The following is a 10,080-nucleotide window of genomic DNA, read 5'->3' as shown; positions in this document are numbered from 1 at the left end:
TTGCTTATAAGCACAATACAAATGGACATTGATTAAAATGTAATACAGCATCTTGATTGACTTATCCACGTTGCCGTTTTCAATTGCGGTCTTTTATTTTGACGGTTTCCTCATTACCATACAAAATAGACGTCAGCATTTGTGCAGCTGGCAAAAATACTGGTGGACGTTTAACTGGCTTAGGAACAAATTGCGTGTGTGTTTGGTACATCTTTGTCGTTTCTTAGCTAACACATGACCTGCAATTTACCCAGTGTACTGGCAGTGGTGGAGGGAGCAAAAGAGGAGAGTTTGCGTCCGAGTGCAAGCGGTGCGGCGAGTGACTGAAGTGCGGCAGGGAGGGAGAGCTGTATCGGTCAGGCCATGGGTTTCCGAAAGAAGAACAAGAGCCCGGCGGTGCTGAGCCACGAGTTCGTGATCCAGAATCACGCTGACATGGTTTCGTGTGTGGCTATGGTCATTCTCCTCGGCCTGATGTTCGAGGTACAATGTTCAATCCTGGGATGTATGCTGTTAGTTAGCTTAGGTAGGGCAAATAACTAGGTAGCTAGCTAAAGAAAAAGCAACGTCTATGATGATGAGGGGGCTGCTCGCAAGCGTCTCCCTTCTCATGTGTCACTGGTTGCACGCAGGGGGGGTGGGGGCACTGTTCAAGCTAGTGGCTGCCTGGTCAGCTAGCGTTTCACACAACCTAGTTCGCTATCTAATATTGCCAAATGGATTGCTAGCCAGTTAGCTTTGAAATCTATCCATATTACAGCAAAAGACGGGAATTGTTTACAGCAACCACCCAACCTCTGCCTAACACACATTTGCATCAGGAAGAACCACCCTTGTTACAGACTGCCGTGTCAATACCATTTTGCTACATGAGAATTGCATGCACATCATTGCTTCCCATCTTATGTCCTTTATTGTAGGTGACAGCGAAGTTTGCCATCATGTTCATCACTGTCCAGTACAATGTGACTCAAAGTCTCGGTAAGTTTACATTTGTCTTTGTATCTATTTTTAAAACAAGATAATTGACCTCCATTACATTATTTAGTACTTGTGTCCAATACCTTGTATTTGAAGCCTTGGGTCATGTTTTTTTGTTCTTTGTGTGTTATCAGATGAGAGGGCTGAGCCAGTGAACCTGTACCAGTACGGTCCTAAAGACATGGCCACTGTGTTCTTCTATCTGCTCATCGCTGTCATACTCCACGCCTTAATACAGGAATACATTCTTGATGTGAGTGGCTATGCACACAGACCCTGTGTGTGTGTGACCTGAGAGAGAAAGCGGGACCCCTGTATAGGTCCTTGCTCTACAGAACACATGCGTCACTGTGTATGCGAGAGTGTCTCTCTCCCCCCCCCCCCCCCTCTTCTTTTCCATCTCTCTGTGTGAGTCATAAAATAAGGTCTGGCCTTCTCTCTCTTCAGTCTTATCATTCTCACCCTCTTAGCCAGTCAAATAGCATCCCCCACGTCCACTACACAGCCCACAACAAATGATCACTGACACGTTTCCCAGCTTCTCATGTCCTATTCTCTCTGATTTCAGAAAATGAATAGGCGGTTGCATCTGTCAAAAACCAAACACAGCAAGTTCAATGAATCGGGACAGCTTGCTGCCTTCTACTTGATCTCCTTCATCTGGGGCTGCAGCATCTTAACAGCGGTAAAAAGGCCAACGAAGCACTGCCAGGGAACATGATGTGACAAGACGAGCACTTCGTCCCGTTGTATTTGTTCTTTGGCTCACGCCTTCTCTTCTTTTCATCTGTTAGGAGGAATTTGCAACAAATCCTACTTTCCTATGGGAGGGCTATCCACACACCCACATGGTGTAAGTAAGGATTTGTACATTCATTTTACACCTTCAGCTCCCTTGTTCATTATTTCAACAATATGTCAGTAGGACAGGGTAAGAACTCTCATCACTACTTGTTCTGTGTGTTCTTGTTTAGAGTTACCAAGCATTCTTGAACACAAGTTTTCTGGGAAGGCTCGGATGTTTTTGAGTTGGCACATCGGCCAGGCCTTGCTTTCCCAGGGTGCATTGCAGCCCCAGTATTGCGTGTGGGAGTACACTTCTGCTGTAATGGGCTGCCTCATCAAATCCATGTTAGATGTCAGGTTCCCCTGAAATATTTATTAAGATTGTGATGTTTTACTCAAGCTAGACACACCGCGCCAGGTGTCTCTCGTCCCATCCTTTCCAGATTTGTCATTGTGTTACGAGGCATCTTATTTCTATGCATTTTAATTTGGGGAAATGGAATAAGCAGGTATGCATAGATTGTGAACTGAATATTTTCTCCCAAATTACATTTTTATTATTGATGGACTTTAATGTACCACCAAATAACATGTTTGTAAAATGCATGTAACGGGATTGAAGTTATCATGGTCAAACCTTCCAATCATATCCACTCCCTCCCTACATTGATATACCTGATCTCTCCCTCTGCCTGCCTGTAAATCTGTCCTCTGCAGGTTTCAGGTGAAGTTCTTCTACATTTGCCAAATGGCCTACTGGCTCCACGCCCTTCCTGAGCTGTACTTCCAGAAAGTGCGAAAGGTAAGTGTCCATGAACGCACCATGGGTTAGGTCCTAAGGATGACCCATCAGTTATTTTAAACATGGAAGGATATGTCTTGTGACTAATTCCCCGAAGTTTCAATATGTATACGGTTCATATTCTTTATTCTCATCTTACACTGATACAGCAGTCATTAATAAAGGCCCTGTCCTGCTTGTTTCTCAGGAGGACATTCCCCGCCAGCTCTATTACATTTGCCTTTACGTCTTCCACATCACCGGTGCCTACGTCTTAAAGTGAGTGTCTTTTTAGTGACGTGGTTAGATGAGAGGATCGATGGACTTTTAGAGTGGAGCTGCTGTTCGGAAGTTTTTCTGTTTGCACTTATAATTAGCCTATATTCCATGTCCTTGAGTGAGCCGTTCCAAATAATTGAATGAAGCAGCAGAACCTCTTTTCAATCCGAGAAAAGGGTTTGGTATGGCAGAGGGGTAAACACATTCCATATCTGGGTGTTCCTGTCATTGCAATAAAGTGTGTGTGTGAGCAGCTGTGGATATTCCCTTATCGCCTCGTGACTGTGTGTGAGGTGGCCTGGTTTAGTGTGATGGGACTATGCAGACAACAAGGGAGGTATTCAAACTATGCCAGAGTGATACCGCAGTTAAAACAATCCCGTTATGTAATATATCCCGAAGAGAGTTTGTGTGCTGGGTGGGGGAGATGGGTGGGGTCAGTTGTAAACATTTCCTTACTTTATCCTCAAAATACAGGCGGTCTTTTAAACTTACTACGCACAGGTCATGTCTGACAAACTAATTTGTTCTGTGAAAGAGGCCTTGGAAAGATTTTAGTAGTAATATCAGACGGTAGAATCATCAGTAGTACCGCTTACTGGTTTAGCTCACTTCCGAACCTTGGCCCAATATTATGTAATGGTCCTCTGTCGTCTCTCCTTCAAGACCGCTGGTCTGGAAGACGGGGTAAAGGCAGCACAGGGCATTCATTTGATTCTAGTGCACCACACATCTGTTCCTGATCACCGGGCATGACCGACGGGAGTCTAGGGAAGGAAGGAGGTCGTTTAAGACCATTTGCAAATCGCTTCAATGTGACGTATCCTGTTTCCCTGTTGGGTGACTTGTCTCCATGTCCTCAATCGGCCTCAGCGTTGACATTTTCGCTAGTGTAGCAGCACTCGCAGTGGTGCCGTTCTTACCAAATAAAACCACTGCGATATTTCTAATAGATCGGACACCTACTACTGAACAATATTGGAGTACCGCAGCTTATAATTGCATGTATCAGTTATAGGCTGTTATGGTAGATATGCATAAATCATTGCTACCATTGGGGTGTCTTTAAAAGACAGTGCTTCCTGCTGCAAATGTGAATAATATTGAGTATTTCAGTGCTGTTAATCCCTGGACCTAAAAAATGGCATCTGAAGTTGTGATATGTTTCACCTGGTGCTGTGCTGACTTCCTGTTTCCTGTGTGTTCACTAGCCTCCACCGGCTGGGCCTGGTGCTGCTTGTACCTCACTCCCTGGTGGAGCTCCTGTTCCACGCCTCGCGCCTCTTCTATTTCAGTGACGAGAACAAGCAGAAGGGGTATGGATTGTACACTGGCAGTAAAATCTGCATACAAGGTTTTGGAATTTAGTTTGAATTATCACCATCCTTCAGCAACTCACTTGTGTGACCCAATGGGAGCTTTTCCTTCTATGTTGGCGTCTACTGATTTTGGTTTGAATAACTTGGTAGTGTTGGTTTCTTACATCAGGGTTTACCAAACTCTGTCCTGGGGCCACCCCTGGGTGCACGCCTAGTTTTTTTCTTTTTTTTTTTTCTAGCACAACACAGCTGACTCCAATAACAAACTTCTCATCAAGATTTGATTATTTTAATCCACTGGTGTAGTGCTAGGGCAAAAAACAAAACTTGCCCCAGGATAAAGTTTGGGGGAACGCTGTCTTACATGAGCCCGTAGAAGATGTCACTGCTATTGCCGTGGTGACTTGTAACCCCCCCCCCTCTGATTCTCCTTTCCCAGTTTCACTTTGTGGGCGCTGCTTTTCGTCATCGCACGCCTCGTCACCCTCACACTTTCCGTACTGACATTTGGCTTCGGACTGCCCCGTGCAGAGAACCAGGGATTCTCACTGGCGGAGGGAAACTTTAATGTGCTCACCGTTAGGCAAGTCATGTTCCTTAAGGTCACTTTTTAATTTGCCCCCTCTCCCCTTCTGATTGGGGCCTTGAGCAAGTTAGAACTTTTCCTCTATCTAAAAGAATAGAAAGCCTGCTCATGGCTGGTCCTCATGTTTCCTTCCCTATCTCAGGATGACATGCCTGGCTGCCATTTGCCTCACCCAGGCCTGGATGATGTGGAAGTTCATCAACTTTCAGCTGAAGAAGTGGAGGGAGCACAGCCAGAGCCAGGCTTCCAAGTTGAAGGCTATCAGCCCAAAGAGCAAGCCCCACAAGAAGGACCCAGCCCGGGGTGAGTCCCCCCCACCGCTGCCCACTCAACACACACCTCCAGCCATTTGTAACTCTGTTTCTGACATGTTGTTCTTTTTTGTTTTGCTAGGAGGTTCTGCCAACGGTGTGCTGAAGTCTGATGACAAGACATCACCTCGGGCAAGAAAAGTCTTGTAGAAATGGAGGGAGAGAACTAAGTGAGGGGGCTGCTCTCAATGTGACACTTTTCACCACTTAAAAAGTGAACTTACTGTTCGCCAAAACAACCACTTAAGCGCACAAAGAAACCGTAACTTAACCATCTCTTGAGTTAGAACTGTTAAAAACTAGGTTCAATGTTTTGATGGCCTGATAAGTTTGTGTTAAGTCGTTCTTTCTCAGGGTGTAATGTAGGTCGGGCATGGTCGACTGGTTAAACGCTATAACTGGATAGATTGGTTAAAGTGTCCCTTTTTGGAGGTCAAACAAGCACTGTTCAATTTGCATTGCAAGAGTGCATGTCAGGATTCATGTTCTCTACCGAACATGTAAAAGAAAGTGTGGGGAAACGTTGGGCATAAAGTTTAGCCTTTTACCTGGCCGTTGGTTTCAATTGAATAGAGACCTCACCATTAACTCCTAAAAGGTGTCTGTTTACTGCCTGTATTGTTACCTGCCTTTTTGCCATATGAAACCTGGGCTATTATGGGATTGAGGGCACTGTTAGTCATTAGTAGCCCCATCTTCTGACTCAACTGGCCTTCATCCAGGAATCTGTACTGCTGACGGGCGATACTGTCTTTATCCATGCAGAACTAGATCTCTTGAGCAAATTATGCATTCGTGTAAGAGTAGGATTTGTGCAGGAGTTCAGGTGAGGTTTGTGTGTTTCAGTTCAGTATTTCGAGCCGTGATATTTTCATTAACAACGGCAATCCTTTATGCGCTCAAGTTATTGTTAAGCTTCAAGGGTCATGGTGAGGTTTTGACGTGCTGTCATGTTTGAGTTTGCATATCTCAGAAGCATTCAGTGGCCTTTTTTCACATCCGCTGGTAGAGTTAAGTTATTTATTTCAGTCGTATCTTGTTTATTTTTATATCATGCTTTGGCAACTCCCTAACCAGCATAGACGAGGTACAAAGTGAAACGCTTTGTCTCAGTGCTCAACCCAAATGATACAATACTCCTTTAAGTGTCCTTAAAATGTCAGTGGCGCGAGCTGTGAAATTCTCCTTGGGTTTCCTTTTCTGTTTGCCTTTTTTATATCGGGGTATATGATGGCAGGCAGCTGCCTCCGGAAACACCCACCTATTATACTGTACTTCTCATTCTCAGATGGGAGAGGTGCGTGTTTGAGCCTTTGTGTGTTGTTACCTGTGGTAATGCTTCTGTTGTGTCCGTGAGGAAGTGAATGCTCCGCATGAGTCATGCTTTCGTCTTGGTGGGGGGGAAAAAAAGTTGTTGCCCTTGTGGCATTATAGAATGCGACATAACCAGTTTATTGACTCCCCTCGTTTCCTTTTGAAATCCTCTACCTTGTTTTCATTTCACCCTTTTTGTTCATTTACAAAAGGCCTTTGTAACGAAGACGATGAGTGACAACTGAGTATATTCTATATGAAGTTAGTTGTTGGATGCTTACAACCTCTGGCCCTTAACCCTGTCCTGTATGAAAGAGATTCTGTGACTTCTGTTTGCCAAATTTGGGGTGACTGGGGGCTTCTTACTCCACCTTTCCAGTGATTTGGACATTTGCCTTTGGACACTTGTTATGTCCTACTGTAGACCCAATGCTGTTGCCACCAATGGGCCAGGTTACCAGTCCTGCTATGGTGAACCAGTGTGCCGGATCACAACTCTGCTTCGCCAACTTCTCTGACTAGTGTTATAGTTGGCTGAAGCATATACTGGTCTGGGACCAGTAGGTTGCATATATATATATTTTTGGGGGGGCAGGAAGTACATGAGTCGTAACTAGTTTAGTCCTCATAACGCTCTATCTTAAGTTGAGTGTGGAGGACTTGTGTTCTGTTATGTGGCAATGTCTCTGAGGAGGAAAGGTGGAGCAGAGGACTTTTTACACCAGTCTGTACTTTACTGTATCTGATGTTTAAAATCTACATGAATCTAACGCTACACTTTACTAAAAATGGTCCGATTCTTTTTTTTTAAAGCTATTTTTATATATTCGAAGAACTTATTCATATCTGTGTGCTGAATATTTTATCTGAGTATTATTTTGCATCCACGTTGGCATGTTTTTATACATCAGAAGACAAAGCTTTCTCCCCTTTCTAAGTCAGGGTTCACATTTCACCTTCACTATCGTAGTCTATTTCATAGACTAGGATGTATATATTGAGTAGAGTAAATAAGAACCATTCTGCCATAAGATGATGCTCAGAAAGCACTATACGGAAAACTGTCTACTGTAGTTTTATTGTATTCTACTGTAATTGCTATCTGCTGTCCAGTAGCAAAGCTACTGTTTGATCAGCAAGGATCCTGATATGTTTGTTTTTATTGTTCTAAGGTGTATTTAAATCACTTGGTCGTCCTACTCTTACACTAGCCTGATCCCAGACCTGTGTGTCTGCTTTAGCCAGCTCCTCTGCTAGCATGACAACCATAGTCAGAGAAGTTGACTAGGATATTTAGTATCTGATCAAGGACCAGGCTATTGCTGACCCTGTAAAACAACACATTTCACTTCACCTAGCTGGTGTGTGGCACTAAAACATCTAACTATATACGACACTTTGGTGAAGTGATAATTACAATAAAGGAAAGATTAGCATTTTGCCCTTCATTCCTTTTATGAATTGATTTGATGTGATGGTGCACCGTGTGAGGGGCCGAGTAACAGGAGTTTCTCTATCCAGGTTAGGACACATGCTAACCCTCTCTGAGTTGTCTTCTCACTGCTACAACCGCTATTGGAATATACAGTGTAGTGAAGCATGACACCGATGGATGCCGCTGTGTATGGTTGTAGCACAGTTCTGTAGCCTCGACTGCAATGACCATTTTGATCGCTGGTAAGGTGGCAATGGGCCAACACAATGCAAAGACCCATGCTAATAGTTTATTAGTGTATATCAGCCCTTTAGGTGGCAACAACCATTTGATGCATTTGCAATGGGATGTGTACTCCTTCATAGCAGCCAGGTACACAGAAGAAAGCATGGTTATGGTTCATGCACTGTCCTTGTTTTGTGTTATTTTGCTGCTTGCTTCAAGTTTTTTTTACACGTGTTGTCTCTGAAATTCTCTGGAATGTATTTATGCAAAATCTTGGTATTTCTCAAGTTTTTCTTTGTTTGTACTTACTTCATGTTTGAATAAAGCCTTTGATTATCCAGAGTGATGCTGTCGCCTTTAGTGGGATTTGTTACGTAAACTAAAGGTTGAAGTGTTTCTACATATGTCGGCGGGGGTGGGGGGGGGCGCAGCAGTCATTTTAAAATACATAGTTTTTGATGGTTTATGAGACGCCTTTCAACTGATGTTTTATATTGTTGTCTGCCCTCCCGCTGTTTTTCTCATGTTCAACCTTAGATTGGTGTACCATCACACTCGTGCTTAATTTTCACTACACGATACCAATTTTAAACTTCTGCAGAAAAGGCTCACGTTTCTATTTTGACTTAATCACAAAATAATTTCCTTTGATTTATGCCATCGTCTACTGTCATCAAAACATCAGAGGGAAGCAAGGTTGTGTGTGTGTGTGTGGCTCAGTTGGTAGAGAGCATGGCGCTTGCACCACCAGGGTTGTAGGTTTGATTCTCAAGGGGAATTGGAACGGATTGTGTTTTAGATCTCTGAAGATCAAAGGGAAAGTCATTTCACAGACAAACAGGTTGACATTTTGTGAGGACAGAAAGAACAATGAATAAAATACTGCCCGCTTAAAATTTGGATTAGGTTTTGTAATGCTCCTTCTGATTGCAAATGATGTTCGGCCATGGTTCTCATTGTTCATGTGTCTTGTTAAATAACAGGTAGCTAGGCAAGTAGCTGCTTTGTAAATGGTGAGCAGAGAATACCAGAAAACTGAGCCATTTGTTTTCAATATGTGAGGGTTACATGTTAAAGTTACATAGAAACTGTATTGTAGCCGTTACTGTATTCAAAGGTTCACTCTGGATTCAAAGCTACTTTGGCCTAAATATTTCTGTACCTTAAAGTATTAAATGTGTGTATTGTGTTATTGTTAGATATTGTAATAACATGCCTTTACAATCTCCACGCATTACTTCCTTGATCAAACAAAAAGCTACGAAGGAGTTTGCAAAAGCAGAGCCAGGCTATTAGCAAGGCTAATGGTTAGTCAATAACTAATAGTTAAGCGCATTTGAATCTGGAGCCTTCTAATTTTGTCATTTCAAATCAACATTTGAATATTTCATTTCAAATCAACGTTCTAATATGACATTTCATGTACTGTAGGTATAACTATACATTCCCCTACATATTTAATTGGACAGTGAAGTTAACTTTTATACTCCGAGCATTTTGGATTTTGAGATCAAATCTTTTATGAGGTCGACAGTACACTTTTTATTTGAGGGTATTTTCATACCGACAGAATCTGTCAAGTGTGTAAAGCTGTCAAGGCAACGGGTGGCTGCTTTGTTTAACACTTTTTTTTGTTACATGATTCCATGTGTTATTTCATAGTTTTTGATGTTTTCACTATTCTACAATGTAATAATTAAGAAAAACTCTTGAATGAGTAGGTGTCCAAACTTTTCACTGTTACTGTATGTTTTACTGTTTTTGAAATTAAACCACTTTATGTATCTAGTCCCCCCCATTTTGAAGGTGACAAGTATTTGGACAAATTCACTTATCGTGGATTCAATTTAGTCAAGTTTGTATGCGATCCCATATTCCTAGTACGCAATGACTACATACTCCATGTTGACTCCAATGCTTCCCCCAGTTGTCAAGTTGGCTGGATGTCCTGCGGGTGGTGGATCATTCTTGATACACATGGGGAAACTGTTGAGTGTAAAAAAAAAAACAGCAACTTTGCAGTTCTTGACACACTCAAACCGGTGCACCTGGCATCTACTACC

General features: G+C 42.8%; 1 protein-coding gene across 1 annotated transcript; it reads left to right on the top strand.

Moving 5' to 3' along the window:
* The first annotated feature begins 231 nt into the window (after positions 1 to 231).
* On the top strand, positions 232 to 8,339 carry LOC120058986 (translocating chain-associated membrane protein 1-like 1). Its single transcript, XM_039007745.1, has 11 exons — positions 232 to 483; positions 921 to 981; positions 1,116 to 1,234; positions 1,550 to 1,666; positions 1,776 to 1,834; positions 2,485 to 2,569; positions 2,757 to 2,827; positions 4,039 to 4,143; positions 4,586 to 4,729; positions 4,875 to 5,035; positions 5,126 to 8,339. The coding sequence occupies exons 1-11, from the start codon at positions 364 to 366 to the stop codon at positions 5,191 to 5,193; spliced, it is 1,110 nt and encodes a 369-aa protein (XP_038863673.1). The 5' UTR covers positions 232 to 363; the 3' UTR covers positions 5,194 to 8,339.
* Positions 8,340 to 10,080: the final 1,741 nt, after the last annotated feature.

Source organism: Salvelinus namaycush, chromosome 14, assembly GCF_016432855.1.
Source record: "Salvelinus namaycush isolate Seneca chromosome 14, SaNama_1.0, whole genome shotgun sequence".
Taxonomy (NCBI): Eukaryota; Metazoa; Chordata; class Actinopteri; order Salmoniformes; family Salmonidae; genus Salvelinus; species Salvelinus namaycush.
Note: the sequence above shows the minus strand (reverse complement) of the source record. Positions and strands in the feature narration are given on the sequence as shown.

Coding starts and splice junctions, on each gene's coding strand:
- LOC120058986 (XM_039007745.1), top strand. CDS start 364: ATGGGTTTCCGAAAGAAGAACAAGAGCCCGGCGGTGCTGAGCCACGAG. Junction 1,235..1,549: donor TACAGGAATACATTCTTGAT/GTGAGTGGCTAT, acceptor CTCTGATTTCAG/AAAATGAATAGGCGGTTGCA. Junction 2,828..4,038: donor ACCGGTGCCTACGTCTTAAA/GTGAGTGTCTTT, acceptor TGTGTTCACTAG/CCTCCACCGGCTGGGCCTGG.